Source organism: Vidua macroura, chromosome 5 (genome assembly GCF_024509145.1).
Source record: "Vidua macroura isolate BioBank_ID:100142 chromosome 5, ASM2450914v1, whole genome shotgun sequence".
NCBI classification, from domain to species: Eukaryota; Metazoa; Chordata; class Aves; order Passeriformes; family Viduidae; genus Vidua; species Vidua macroura.
In genome coordinates this window covers 34847361-34863283 of record NC_071575.1, presented here as the reverse complement: position 1 = coordinate 34863283, position 15923 = coordinate 34847361, and the positions used below count along the sequence as shown (strand labels likewise).

At 36.1% G+C, this 15923-nt stretch overlaps 1 protein-coding gene across 1 annotated transcript in view; it reads left to right on the top strand.

Annotated features, from left to right (window-relative positions):
* The window catches only part of OTOGL (otogelin like), a 93972-nt gene that overhangs the window by 38798 nt on the left and 39251 nt on the right, over positions 1 to 15923 (top strand). Inside the window, exons 26-29 of the mRNA XM_053978312.1 lie at positions 9600 to 9734; positions 10189 to 10335; positions 11954 to 12073; positions 14098 to 14214. Coding sequence (XP_053834287.1) covers positions 9600 to 9734; positions 10189 to 10335; positions 11954 to 12073; positions 14098 to 14214 — 519 coding nt within the window. The remainder of the gene's footprint in view (positions 1 to 9599; positions 9735 to 10188; positions 10336 to 11953; positions 12074 to 14097; positions 14215 to 15923) is intronic.

Here is a 15923-nt window from a genome sequence, read left to right as displayed (position 1 = left end):
TGATATGTAAAGTTGCTGTATAGATGAATGACATTCACAGAGAAGACATCAATATTTATTTTTAACATTTTAAAATCTCAGTTATTTTGAAGGTTAAAAAAAACCTTAGCAGACCAACTAATTTATCATTGTCGATCATGTAAACACTTCATTTTGCTAATCTAAACATTAATGATAAAATTAAAGTCAAAGAGTTTCTTGCTTGAAAATATTTAAATATATTTTTTCTTCCATTTTCTTGCTTATTGTCTTATTTTACTGTCTTTGATGATGCTACATTCTTTCCTCCAAAAAATGGGGTTATTTTTCTAGCAAACATCTTACTTGCTGTCTGTTTCTTCCACTTACCTGTTTCATAGACTTCTGCTCTTACAGTAAAATTAATGTCTTTCTATGACAAGTGTTGGCCTTTTTTATTTCTGTGGTGGTTTTCAGTCCTGCAGCTCAGAATTTTTATTAAGTCTTGAAGGGTCAGTGCACTTGGAGCCCCTCAGACATGTTCTCTTCTGTGAAACAGAAGAAAATTTTTTCTCAGAGAAAAATATTCCCCAAAAAAATTATTAGTAGCATTTCTCAGAGAAAATATTTTCTCTGCTTTGAGGCAGATTTCAAGCAGGAGTTCAGAGGGATAAACTACCCATCAGAATATTCTCAAATGAGAGCGTGCTCTGTTGCAATGCTCATCTGCCTTTTAAAAACCACTCCAAAACCCCCACTGAAGTATTTCCACTAACCTTAGGTTTCCACTAACCTTAAGTTGTCAAGAAGATCCTAAAGCACAGAAAGGGATGGACTGTTTTGATACGGTATCTTGAAAGATGAAAGATGAAGGTCAGCATCCTAAGGCCTCATCCTCAAGTATTCCTATTTAATAGATTAGTCTTAAATTCAAAGTATGAGGTAAATATTTTCACTTCTTTTCACCTGCCATTAGAGGTTTCAGCATTTTAAAGTCACCTTTTTAAGCTTTTTTGATGCAATCATGAAAACTCTTTTGAAACCAAAGTTGGAGGATTATGAATGCAACAACCATTTTGAACCATTTGATCAAATAATCAGACCATTATGCCAATTAGAAGCACAGATGTAACTCTTTTGGGTCAGCAGACATTACATAAGAGCCCACTCAAGTTAAGTTCATTTAACAAAACATACATCAGCTCAAGAACCTCCACTACAGTTTCCCAAATGGTTCTCTTATGGCTGAGCAGTCCTCAGAGCTAGATACCTGGACTGCTCTGGGCAATACAGCCAAGGAACTCTTCTCTTGCATTCCCCTTCTTTTGTAACTTGAAGCAAGTTCAAAGTTCTTAGTAAATTATACTTCTATTAGAGTGCTTAATACAGAGGTTGTTTGATGCACTGATAATCTTTTGGCCATTATTTGCTGATATATTTATCTTGAGTGGTAAATTTTTCAGATGATGACTGGGCATAAGCTGGAGCAATCACACAGAAAGCAACAATTTTTCAATTACTGATTTGACATATCTGAGGAGTCAGAAGCAGGATTTATCCTATTCTCCCTTATTGAATTTTTTGTGTAATTTTTCATGCAGCTCTTTTTCAACATCATTTGTGCCAGGTAGTCAGACTGTAGATCCATGAAATTGGCAAAGCTGTAGAATTAAATATTTGGCATGGTCTCTCCCATAGCATATTTGTAAAATAAATGCATTCTTCTTGCTGTCAGTCACCCTATAGAGGATTAAAGCTGCCAGTTCATGGTTAATCAACATTATCAAGCTGACTATTCATAGTTAAGATAAATCGTTTCTTATAATAGATTCTGGAGATTTTAAGGGGAAAGTAAATAATGTTGAATTTGAAATTAGAAATGCTTAAAATTGTACACCAGACTCTAAAAGTAATTTTCATTTTTTCAGGGAATAAAACTGTACATGGGGTTTCAGTCAGAGTGCCTTTAAATTTTTAATTAACATATCTAATCCTCAAGCCATATTCCCTTGTGTAGTTTCATGAGTAAATGATGTACCAAAATATTTCCACCTAAAATACTTGTCAAATAATTTATAGCAGCAGTAACTGCATAGAAATAATGATGTGTTGTGTGAAAATTTGTGCCCAAAAAAGAAAGAGACTACATTTCAGTGAAAAAACTATTTTATGTGAATAGTTTGCCCTGCTCTAGTTGCAAAGAATATCAAAAGTTTTCTTTTTGTTAGTCCCATGATTTCAGAGGAAACCTTTCTGGATGCCCTCTTTTTTTTCTGGGTCTCTGGAAGTCCTGTAAGGGTCAATAGCAAGCTCCCTCTGGGAGACATCCCTTTCCATCCTGTCTTCAGCTGTACCTGTTTTTCTATTTGTTCTATTCCTTCTGTGAGCAAAAGATCTGATTACAGTTTGCAACAGATTTATGCTCTGGTTCCATTTTCTTCAGATCAATGATTTCAGACTCAATTACCTCTAAATGGCTTTCCGCCTCCACCACCTTATTGTCCAGACCATTAAATTATGCAGTAAATGAATCACTTTTATTCTCCAACAAAAGAAAGATTTCTTTCAATTCGTGCAGATTAACATGGAGGGCTTCCAGGAAAGGCTTGGGGAAAATTTTCTTACCACGAGAATGGCAATTTGGAGGTGCTGTGTGCATAGTGTGATTCAGAAGTTGGATTCCCTCACTGAGGACTTTGCTATTTAGTGACCTTTTGCCTTGAATTTCTGATTTTGGGTTAATGTTCATCATCCAAAAGCCCTTTGGCTATACTGATTCCAGAATGTTTTACTCTTATGGTTGCCTGAAAAGGCAGTTCACAGAATGGCTGCCTGAGGGCCTCTGGTGGGTTCTGCTTCATGTTGATGATACAGTGCAGTAAAAGGTGAGCAAAGCCCAGAATGATGTGCTGCTCTTTCAGAGCTGTGTGTGCAGCAGTAACACCCAGCTCTTCTCTGTGTTTGGATGGGTTGGATGCTTGGGCCAGTCACCTGCTTAGTTTATGGCCTCTAACTCTGGGTGTTGGTGAACTAGGAGAATTGTGAATTCAATTTATTCTGAGTAAGGTCAGGATATGAGGTTTGGGGTTTTTTTCTGAATATATAAAAACTAAACTTCAGCAGTGTAAATGAACACACAACATTTTTCTATCTTGAAAAACATAACAGCTTTGTGTAAGTTTCAGCTTTCTAGCTTCTGCAATCATTTGATGGAGCTCTTGTCCTTTATTTTCCTGTTGCACTTTATCATTACAACCAACAAAAAAATATTAACATTTATCATGCACTTATTAATAAAACAACACTAACAGGTCTCATGTAAATAAATGTAAATACATGCTTAGATATTAAAACTAACATCACCAACTGTACTGCTGATTTGTAGTTCAGAATAATTCATATTACAGAATGTGTCACTTGGAAACAAATATTCAAATGTTCCCAAATCTTCAGTCTTCAGAAGGTCTCATTTTTAATTAGAAAGGGATTGCAGTAATATGACCTGTGCAAAAGCTAAATCTGGTACACTAGCAGGCAGAGTTAAGTAAATGAAACAAAAGGAAATCTGCTTTAAGTGATTTTTTTCTCAAGCCTTTTAATATAGTTCTCTTAAAATGCAAAAAAAGAGCATGAAAACCTTTTCCGTTATATCTCTCTAGTATTTTCAAAATTAAGAAACATTGAGTTAGAACAAGGTTCTATTTTAAGTAGATAAAGTAAAATATTTGCTGTCATGTATTTTCATTATTATTAGATTTAAAAAAAAAAAGCTATTTTGATTTTATTGTTGACAAACCTTCAGAATACCCAACAGCTCTATATTGCAGTAATATCTGCCAGAAAAAAACTCTATGTATAAAGAAAATATTATATAATTATATGTTTTTCCTGTTGCTTGTATATATACATACATATACATATACATATACATATACATATACATATACATATACATATGCATAGTTGTCATACATATTTTTGGAGTTTTTGAGAGTTTATTCTGCCTGAGATGTATCCTTTTCAGAAGTCACTTTTAAAGAAATAGGAAAGAGTTATCATGGATGCATCAGCAAACATCTGGAAGTTGTTTGAGGATAAGTCAGTAGCTGGAATAATCTCACTCCTCTTGAATTTTCATCAGTGAATCTACACAGTCATGTTACTCTTCTCCTATTCTACTCAACCGTGCTTCAAAGCTAGAAATATCTTGTGTCATACATGTGTACTGCAAGCTTCTTTGCCATATTTTGAGTGAAAATACTCTGCAGCCATGTAAAAGATGTAAAGGAAAAGAAAATTAATGTGCATTTGCATAAGCAGTTTGGCTCTCAGGTTCTTAGTTCCTAAAAATTTTTTTTTTTTAATATATATAGTTGTATAAAAATACATAACATTGGTTGGGAGAAAAGTGCTATTACAATTTCTTTTCTCTCTTTTCTCTCTCATGTAAGAGGATCACCCACTATCTTTCCCACAATATTTTTTCCCAACTTTCCTGTGGATTTCTTCCCAAACTGAGACAGTGTGTTTCAGTGCCATCTGTTGACTCCAAGCAATATTGCTTCATTGTTTCAATAGCTGTGGGAAAGAATATTTGCTGATGCAAATTAGTACGGGATGCAAAACCAGGGATCAAATAAATTTACGTGAACTGTATATGTAATTCTGGAAAGGTGCAGAAGAAATTGGGTGCAGCGGCCAAACAAAGGCAGCCTTTCAAAAGAGATGCTTCTTAGTGTCAATTAAAATGAATTTTGCATAATTAATTCATTTTCACTGATTATCTGGAGATCAAGTCCATAGAAAAATGTCACAGGACACTAACAGAGCAAGAACAAATTAGATGCCAAGGCATTTGTCTGCTCCCCAAAATAACTTACGTATTTATGCCCAAATGCTCATTCAATCTGGGCATTTACTTCTCCTGGATCAAGCTCCCTAGAAGTAATAGTTTCAAATGTTAAGTTCCTTCAGAAGAAACTCAGAGCCAATAAACCATGACCAAGCTAATTCTGACTTTCCATAAAATCTCCTGAAATATTAGATCTGAGCAGAGCTAAGGAATCTCTCTGAAAATATGTAGGAAGAAGAAAGCAAATTCTACTTTTTAAACTATTTTATATTTTTTTCAATATTTTTAGAGCTTTTTGCACTTCTCTTTGTGGCTGTGTATGATAACACCTAAAACATCATTAAAGTAAAAGGAATATAGGCCTAATCTATCTCTATCCCACTCCCAGGATGTGCTTCTATGCCTTTATGGCCACCCTAGTTTGCAATTTTGTAGGGAATAAATAAAAAATAATGGGTAAATAAGGGTATTGAGAATGGAAAAAATGAGTCTTTACATGGAACAGTTAGAGAGATTTTGATGAAACTTTCAAAGAAATGAATACAGCCAATTAAATTGTCTTCTCCCAGGCTGCATTTTGATGATGTAAGCACACTGCACAGAAGTGTTATTGGTTAAAAGGGACAGAAGATTTCTAACAGGATATTGAAATAGAAAGTTTCTAACAAAAATAAACTCTAGCATTCCCAAGCACTGCTAAAAAAAACCCCAAACCAACACCAAACCAGAAAAAGGAAAGCAGTGATTTGCTTTCTTGACTAGGAAGAAATATGGGGAAAAAAAGTGCAGTGAAGTCTAGAAAAAGAATGTCCTGAGAAGTGGGACTGACAATGAGCTTTTGACTGACTGCCCAGAGCTGTGACTCTGTCTTTTCTGTTGCTTGGCAACTCCATGTTATCACGAAGAAACTGATATTAAGTTGGAAGAGGCTGGAGATGGTAATTTACGTGGGAAGATACTCTTGCAGTGGGAAAACCATTTTATTTCTAGTTTCTGTCAGCATAAGTAGGTTTCACATGATGAACTGTAGTACATCCCCTGCTGGGTGCATTTTACCTAAAAAGGTAAAGACTGACTCTGCCTTGGAAAGAGGCTGTGCAGAAAAAACAAAACCAAAAAAAACCCCACCTTGTTATTCATTAGACCTATTATAATGCTCCTAGTGTCTACTCAGACATTTCTTCTAGCGGTAGCGACAAAACTTGTTTTCATATTTGTGTGGATTTAGTGCAGATTAGAGAGATGGAACTCAATCATTATCATTTATACCATCACATTCTCTAAGAACTCTTGAGATTTGCTTAAGACCTCTCTGTCTTATATAAACATCAGAAGATGATCCTCGCTTTATTTGAATAGTCTTTTCTTTTGCATTGGTAATAGTTAAGTGCTAAGTTTCAACTGCACTTTATTTCTTCTTTACTGAAAGAAGACATTGCAGGTGCAGCAGCTACAGAATAATTTGAAGACTGTGATAGAAACTGTCATTTAAGTTTGAATTTGTCTAGTACTGTATGGCTTGGAAAGGTGTCTATTGAGCTATATGAAGAGAACAGCAAGCAAATAATTTTGTAAACATATGTAAAGCAAATAATTTTATGAAAGCTTAGAGCAATAACAGACTTGTAATCCATAATGATATTTTTATGTTTGGGTTTAGGTCTAAGATTTAGTTAGAAAAAGAGAAAGCACAGAAGATTCAGGATTTAATACAAAGCCCTTTTTTCTTAAAAGTGTGATTTGCTCATGACTCTATTGAACTACTAGCACAGTCTCTCTGCATATCCATCCTGCATAATTTCTAGTAATTTAACACCATTATGCAGTCCTACAAGTAAGGAAGTACTTCACATGTCTTCAGGACTCCTTGTTCTGGCTTTGGTCCGCAAAACACTTCCTGGCTCCAGGCTTCTCTGTACTGCTGAGTTAACTTGAAATATAACTCAGTTTGTGCTCTTGGCTCAAATCCCAACCATACACAAAAACTTCTGACTTGAGTATGTTGATGCTGTTCAGTTGAAGGGATTGGCCTGGACTGTCAGAAGGCACAGGCAGCAGCTTCAGTTAGCATAGCAAATGTAGCTACCCACTGCTGCCTCAAGGACTTGTCTTCATTGCCAAAAAAGGTGTGTTTTTACTGTGGGATAATTAGCCTGATTTAACCATCCTTATTTAAAATCAAGATCTTAATTTCTTTTCTTACAGGGAAGACATTACTTCCCTATTAACTCAGAGTGTCCCTTTTTGCTGAGGCTAAGCTAACAGAAGAGGAGTGACCTGTGCAATGAAAAGAGCCCAAAATGCCCTAGGCATCAAATAGACTCAGAGACTGCAAGCAAATCCTTCTCTGCACTGAGCCGTGGTGGGGAGTAACTCCTTTTCTCACTTTTCAGTTGCCCAGCGCAGAATGTATCAGCTTGCATCCTATCTACCAAACTAATGAGATTGTCTCTTTTTTTAATTTACCACATCACATCCAATAAATCAAAAAATGCTCTGGGTTGTTATCTGACATGGAGAGGAATAATTGGTACTCACTCCAGCAGCAGGCTTGGTTTAATTAAAACATAGTGTATTTCCCAATAAGGTAGTGACCAGTTTTATTTTGTCTGCAACCTAACACAACTTTACAACAGAATGGAACAGATGAACTTTACCTTGAAGCTTTTGATACTTTTAAGCTGAGTTCCCTTCCTAAATCATGGAGATCTGATTTCCTACACCCCCTTACCACTAAGCAGTTAGTGAATAACTTTACCCACTCTAAGTGCTGCCTTCCAAGCTAACTGCTGGCAAGTACCATCTGTTTCCTAAGCCCTGGCATTAGGGTAACATAGGGCTTGCAGGCAGTCTCCCACAACTTGTGCTCATCACATTCACAAGCACTTGCTTGCTGTAGTGTTTTCTATGCCAGGTAGCAGCATCCTCTGGCTTGGGGGTCATACTAGACTAAGGGTAGCAAAACAGTAGCACCTCCTCTGTGCAGCAAAAAAAATACCTCCATACTTTCCATCATCTGGGGTTGGGTTTGTTTTTGATTTTAGATTGAAAGTGTTCTTTAAAGGGTTTGGTGACTTTTACTAAGAAAAAATGACTTTTGACTTTTACTAAGAAAAAAATACACAAACTGCTTCCTATAGAACCTATGTTTTCTGCATGCAGTATTTCTCACTGATGAGGAGAAATTACTGATTTTTTAAATTCTTGAATTCTGATGAGCACAGAATAAATAAGGGTACAAATGTGAGACAGGCAAGAAATAGTTAGGAGTGAGTAGCCAGCAACTTTCAGGGGTACACTGAGCAAGGCAGTGGTACATTGACCACAGGAGGGAGCAAAGCTCTGGGGGGAGATGCTGTGGGCAGACACCAAGGCGAGACATGCCTCCTGTTGTGGCCAAGTGGAGCTCTTCAATGCTCCCAGCATTGCTGGGAGCCAAGAGTAGCTCCCAGGACTGGGGAGATACTGAGAGCCACTATTTCCATCTTGCACACCATGCCCATTAGCACCTCCAATTAGTTTCATCTAATCATAGTCTCAGAGAGTATGTTCAAAAGAGGGTGGGAGCCAAAAGAGTTTTAGCAAAAAGAGAACAGTTTTGTTCCCAGCACTACCCAAGTGTCCCATATGAGATTAAATTAGTCAGTGGGTGTTACTTGCCACTTCCAAGATTTTTATTTCATGTCTGTCTCAGGTTTCTGATGCATGACTGAATTTACTCAAAAATTGAACCAGATTCAGAAACAGTGTCTCATATTAATATTAACAGTGGCTCATATTAATGTTATGAAGTTAACTTTCTCAAGTAATTTCTATAGTTATGGCTGCTTGTTGATTTGCAAGGATAGGTACAGAAAAGAACAGGAAAGCAAATTAAAATAGGAAATAATAGGAATAACTCAACTTCATTATTTTTTGGTGGTAGTGTTAGCAACTGAAAAGACAGTTCATCCCCCTCGTTAAAGTAAAATCTTAGCACAGGGAATTACAAGGTGCAGGTGTGTTTCCCTCAGGATACAGAAGAACCACAGAAGCTGTAGATGAATAAACAGGCGTGCTGAGCCAAGGTGCAAAGGTGATTTTTTTTGTGCCTAGAATGCCAAAAGTAATGAATGGGCTGCAGAGCCAAAAGATATGAGATTGGGAAGGCAGTACATTTAAGTTTGAAGTACTAAAACACCAGTAAATCAGAACAAAAGTATTCAAATCTTCTAAATGTTAATATAACCCCACCCTACAAACAAAAATATTGGCAGAAATCTTTACCCCCTCCAATAACATTGAGTATGACTAATGGTTTTGTGAATTTTGATGTGTGTTGGCACAGAAACTGTTCAATCTATTACTGACAGATGGAAGGAAGGTTTCTTGGTTTTAGAAACATGAAAACAACTTGATCTCATGTACCTTGGTTTAAAAATAATGCTCTTTTTATAGCATGTCTCAATTTCAACAACCACACTGTGCTGTAAATATTAGATTCCAACTATAAGCATATTTTAAAAGCCTAAACCAGACTCTTATTTTAGGGGTAGCCTGATCCTCTGAGTAAAGTCTTCAGCAAGAGGAGTCACAGCTGTACATAATGGCTCCTTGAATTTAATTCCAAAGTTTGTGGGTTCAATTTTGAATTTAAAAATGCATTTCCTGATTTGGTAACTTGCTTAAATTTAATTTCAAATGTGTGTAAATTCTAAAGTATCCATTTTTGTTTTGTGATGGTAAGCATAGAATAAATCTGAAATGCAATTGAATATATAAGTAAAATGATTTCTTCTTAATGTTGCAGAGCACAGATAACTCAAATATATCTATAATTGCTCAGAACAAAAAGTGCTTTGACAATGATATTGTTTGCTCAAAGAATGTTTTCATCACTGTTGGAGACACTGAGATTTATTTTAATGAACCTTCTGAGAAGCAGGTTAGTTATTTTCTTTCCTTTTTTGGTTGCCATTTAAGATAAGCACTGCAAATTTACAGCTCTAAAGGAGCATGTTTTTGGAAAGCATCTCTCAGTCTGAGTTAATATAGTACAAGTGTCTAGGCCTGGATAAAGCAGCAGGTCCCAGAACACACTTTTTTTCCCCCCACATTTTTATTTCAAGTTGTACTTGTCATACAAAGAAGATTGCCCAAAAATCTCAAGGAGTTGAAATATACTGGCATGTATGAGTTTCTTTCCAGTTGATTTAGAAAGAGAAACCAAAGTATGAAGCAAACTTCAATGACTGAAAAGACAAAATATCAAAGTATTAAACAACAGTTCTACTAATATTATTGATTCAGCTATATGCTAAAATATTCTTCAATATATACTCTGCTATTATGTGGTAGCATTACTTTAGTAGATCTTAATAAATATTCATTTGTGTCAGAAGACCCTAGGGGCTCAAGAAAACAAATCTAACTATCAGCTCTGGAAGGCTGGATATTATACTGTGATACACTTTCCAGAACAGGACATTACAATTCTGTGGGATAAGAAGACAATGATGCATGTAAAAGTTGGACCTCAGTGGAAGGTGAGCTGAAATATAAACCCAAGATTTTGTGTGGGTTCTCTATATTGCTAATGTGATCTTTTATTGAATAACTGTGATAGTCTTTTCTTCAAGAAAATCACTAGCTTTCCCAGTGATATAGCTTGCTCAGCTGCTAGTATTTCCCAGGTAAGAAGAGATGGAGAAAGAAGGAGTGGTTTCTACATGTATGCTCACTCTGTTGCTCGATACACTGCAGCCTTGGAGATATGCAGTGATTCAGCTCTGACTCAGAGATACTTTGGGGGCTGGAAGGGAGGGAGTCAATGTAAAAGACGCTTCCATGCCTAGTGACATAGAAGATGGCAAGTTTGCAGTACAGATTGCATTAGACTGATATTGGAACTGCAACCTGGGATGTAGTAGAGGCTTCTGAGACGAACAGATAAGAGTCACATGTTGGCTTTAATTTAAAAAGACAAAATGCAGAAAAAGAGCTAGAAAAAAACTTACATTTAAACCTAATGAATATATTGTGACATGATTCAGTAATGATGCAAAGAAGAATTCAAGGCTCCATTTTTTCCAATTGCTCTTCTTTTTTCCATTCCTGTATCATTATCTACCTTTGTGTTTCTGAAATTCAGTCATTGGGTGCTGGCAGAGTAACCATATCAGTGCAATTCAGAATTACATTACTCTTTGTTTCAAACATAAACACATGTATGAAGATGGGGCTTATTCAATAAAAGAAAAAAGCTTGCTAGGCTAGAATACAGTATCAGGTTTTTTGAAGTGTAAGTCAAAGCTATAATGACCATTTAATGTAGTTTTAAAGCAAAATTATTATAGGCTTCTGTCCAAATAGCCATAAAATACTTAATTCACCTACAAGTTGATTTATCAACCATCAATACACACAGAGAAAAAAAAAAGGTCTTCTGTTTTTGAGTAAGTTAGCAGGGAGCTGACTTCTACAGGTTGGATTTAGGAATACAAATACTTCCAGTTCTTTCTCTTTCAAATGACTGTTTCTTCCAGAGGCTCCAGTTCAGTAAGATGTCTGCAGCAGACCTTAAGAAAAAAGAACTCATTAGTGTGAGCCACTACACCCTAAAAATCCAACTCTACTTTTTATTGTTGTGCAGGAATGTCTGTTTTCCTATATATTTATATATGTGTGCACATATACATAGTTTTTCCATCAGCAGCATATGCCCAAGGAAACAAAGTTGCAGCTGTCTCTTTTATAATTGCTATTACAAATGTTCTAGCTATTGTGAACTAAAATTAGAGGCAGCAAGTTTTAATGACAACAACTAGTCAGGCTTCACAATCATGAAGTAATTCACCTGAACTTTTGACTTCTGGACTGGAATCACTACTGAGCTTTCAGAAAAAAAAAATATTACTAGATTCCAGTCCATTTTCACAGGCAGGCAGTAACAAGAAGTTCTGGAAAATAAGAAGAAAATCACTGATTTCTGTTAAAAGATATTTACAACATGGTACTGCAGGCATAGCAGAGGGTCAGATATTCTCAAAGGATAAGTCAGATTTACATTCACGGTTTTTACTTAAAAATTTTTATATTCCATGTGTGTCATTTGTGCCAATAATTGCCTGTAAGTTTATGGAAAAAACTTCTTTTCTCTTTCAGGGTAAACTAGCAGGCTTGTGTGGAAATTTTGACAAATATACTTCAAATGATCTGACTACATCAAACAACATGGAGGTGAGAAATGCACAGGTGTTTGGAGACAGCTGGGTATTAGGACAGGTAAGTCCCATGTCCAATAAAAATGTAGAGAAAAAAGATTATAATTTTAATTTTTAAATAAATACATTATAAACACATGATGTACAGGTATTTTCTAAAATTATGGTCAGTGTATAAGAGGATATTTTAATTTTTGTGTTTGTAGATATGAAATGTGTTAATAATATATGTCATAGCAAACAGATACGGAATTTAAATGATACCAAATAATCTCTTTAGGGAAGGATATGTTTTCCCCTGTGTAAGACAATTATAGCTGTCTGCATTTCAGTGTTCTACAAGGCTGGGTACACTGCTTCTGGTATTTTTGATTCATCCCAATTTTAAAAACAAGTGTAATTTCTCTGAGGTTGGAGGCATCAGGATAATGAAAGTAAACAGAATCTGAATGCTGGAAAAAAGAGGCCTGGAAGAGTTTCTTTCTGAATACTGAAACTGAAATGAAGATTTGTTTTAGTGGCACTTTGTAAACAGAATAAACTGACAAAGTTGAGGTGGCGAAGGGATGGGCAGAAAAGGCTCAGAACAGCAACAGGCACAACCCAGTATGGAAATGTGGTTTCTGAGGAGAAGGTAGGAGGATACTGTAGGGAGTGAATTATTTATAACACCATTTGGTGTTATAAATGATTTATAACACACACATTTATGGTGCAGCTCTGGTTTATAACACAGGAGAATAGGTATTTCATTAATTTATGCTGAGAAGATGTAAAGTTTTATAGCCTTGTGGGCCTCCTGAAAAATCACTATTTGTAACACATTCCCTTTGGATGTCTGTCAGGACCAGTTTTTAATCTGTTCTCTCCTTGACACAGTAGGAGATTGACTAAATATCTCTCACCTCATGGAAGAATGTTTTGGAATAAAGATTTTGAGGCTCCTCTGCCTCAATATCTCCCTTCAGATATATTTTATTCTACATAAAATGTTTACATTTCATAAGCAAGCAAGGCAAATGTGTAGAGTTATATTGCTCATCTAGAAAGCCCTACATAAACAAATGTGTGAATACTTTATATCAAGTTCATGAATTTTTCTTTTTCACTTTATCAATTCAGTGGCTCCCTTAAAAAGGTGTATAATGTTTGTATAGCACATTAACTTGTTGGATTTTATAACTTTTGCTTATGCATCTCAGACTTGCACCTTAATTTTTGGTGGAGATACATATCTGTAAAATCTCATGTCATCTCCTGATCTCTATGTCTGCCAAAGCACTCAGGATCTAAGTTCAGCCTTGGTCTTGCTGGTTGGCTGTGCTCAGAAAGACCTGACAGTTCATCTGCCCGTGCAATAGACCTTCAGGAGGCCAGCATAGGTGGGTGACTACACTGCAGCTAAGGCTGCTGTGGGACACCCCAAAGATGCCTATGCATTCATTATCACACCCTCCTGGTGCATTACACCCACCTTGCCTGCAGCACAAACACAGCATGGTTTCAGATGAGCTCGTGTTCTCTGAGCTGAGTGTCCCTTTCCTATATTATTAGGTTCTTTTTCCTTTTTTTTTTTTTAAGAGATCCTATAAGTGATGTAGTTGTATCTCACCCATTTTTGAGTTATCATTATGATCTTTGACTCTATATTTTAATGAGTTGCTCCCTTCCTACCACTGCTTCTTTATTTGAACTTACAGGGCTAAAGCCATCTGTAGTATGACTTCATTTAAAGTCAGTGAAAACCACCCAGGATGGATTTGGACCACGTATTTGTTTGTGATGTTACAGTTGGTTGCTCTGGTAATGATTATAATGTGTCACAAAGAAAACATTTTGTCTTTATGCACTGAGCAGACAGCAGGAACATTTTAGTGCTTTAGAACAAAACAAAAAGATTCTTTTTTGGTGCAAATATTTTCAATTATAAAAACAAATCAAGGAAAGAAGATGAAGAAGATAGAATTGAAATTTTTTATTTTCTGATTATGAAAGAATTGAATTATATGATACTATGGTGTACCTGAGTCTGTGATAAACACACCTACCTATAAAATATTTGTGGGTTTTTTGCTTGTTTTCAAGTGCAAGAGTCCAAATGAAACACTGAGACCATGTGAAGTACATCAGAGCAAGTTCCCTTATGCAAAAAAAGAATGCTCAATTTTATACAGTGATCTTTTTGCACCTTGTCGCAATGTGGTAAGTTTATTAAATATCCAAGATTGCTCTCATGAAAATAATAAAATTCTAGTAATTAATTTCTTCTTGCCAGTACCCTCAGTCTGTCTGAATGTGAGGATACAGAGTAAAGCTGTGCAACTATCTCTGTTTGGGTGGGCTATATCTGTGCAGAGCTCCTTGTTCCTTTCAAGACTGGAATCTAAACATAAAAGTGGTAACAGAGTTGTGAGTTAATCTACTGAATAATCAAGGTTCTAGCCTCTTTAGGTTTTATTTATACCTTTTGTCTATATAGGTAGCTAAGTTTTGCAAATTGTAAATTTATATGAATTGAGGGATTCTAAAGTGCCATGCACCTACAGCTTAGTTCAAATGCTTTTATTTTGTTGTGTCCTGCTTTATATAGAAAGAAATATGAGAGAGCAAGATTTCTGCTTTCGAGCTATTGGTATTTTTCATTGTTTGGCAGCTTATTGTCTGGTTTTATCAAAACTCTGAGGTTTGGTATCCTTGTTTTCCCAATACCTGGCTGAGTATGAGTTAAAAGAGTTACAAGAATGTCCTTCAGTTCAGCTTAGACAAGACAGGGACAACACTATTTTGTGTGGTAATCTTTTATTCCATTTTAATCCACCCATTATCAATGCAAGACATGCTTTATACATTTTCCCTATTTCTAATTTTAACTTCCTATTTAGGTGCTTCTTTACACTTGAACAAGCAAGAACCACTATGACATTTCATCTCAGTCTCTTAATTTCTTAATGAGTATTAATACTAAATGAGATCATTAGCTGTCTCAGCTGAACCTCCTGACTTTCAGAACCGAAGCTGGATATCAACATGGTTAGGAATTTGCCTGTGAAGGAGGTTGCAGTAGTTTAACCCAAGAGATTTATTAATGTTGACTTAAGTTACTATGTAAAGAATTTTTTGAGCATGTGCCTGAGAACATAGTGATGAGTGTATTTTGGAAGTGGCAAATAATAAATAAAAATAGAACTTTTGAGAGTCTTTAAGAAACTGCATTATTATAACAACTTAGAAAGATCTTTTCTTTTGAATGTTCATTTTATATATCTTATCCATGTTGTGGTTAGAATTTGCAAATATTATGCCAGAAATTTAGCATAATTATGTTAAAAAATGTATGCCAGGAACATGTAATTTAATTAGTAGTCATGTATTTCCACACGTATGCATCTATCTTGTATGGGAGAGTAACATCTTTCATGTGTTTTTAGAACCTATTAATTAGCATGTGAAAGTACAGCTCCTGCAAATGTAATGTACAGTGACCTCCTATCAAGGGCATGCACAGCTGACTGCGGGGTGGGGAGCAGGGTGCCAAGAAAAAAGCCCGAGCAGAGGCTGACACTGGGGGCATGGAAAGAACAGAAAACATAGATGGGGGTTTCCAACGTGCTTATTGTTTCTCCTGCTATGTGGGTGGAAGATCCTGCAGTGCATGCAGGCAAGCTCCTGTCTGTGGGACAGGCGGCCTTGCTGTTCAACTCAGGCTGCAATGCCAGTTTCCAGGGAGGCAAAATCTTGCATCTCTGGCTGGCAGCAACTGGATTGTAGTTGCCCAGATAAGGACTGAATTCAGCAGGGTGTGAGGAACCTGACCACAGAGAAAAAAGGGTCTTCCTAATTCCTGAACTCAGCAGGAACTTTGGCTCAATGCTCCCAGTTTGTCACAAGAACAGGATATTGCTGACCTATGG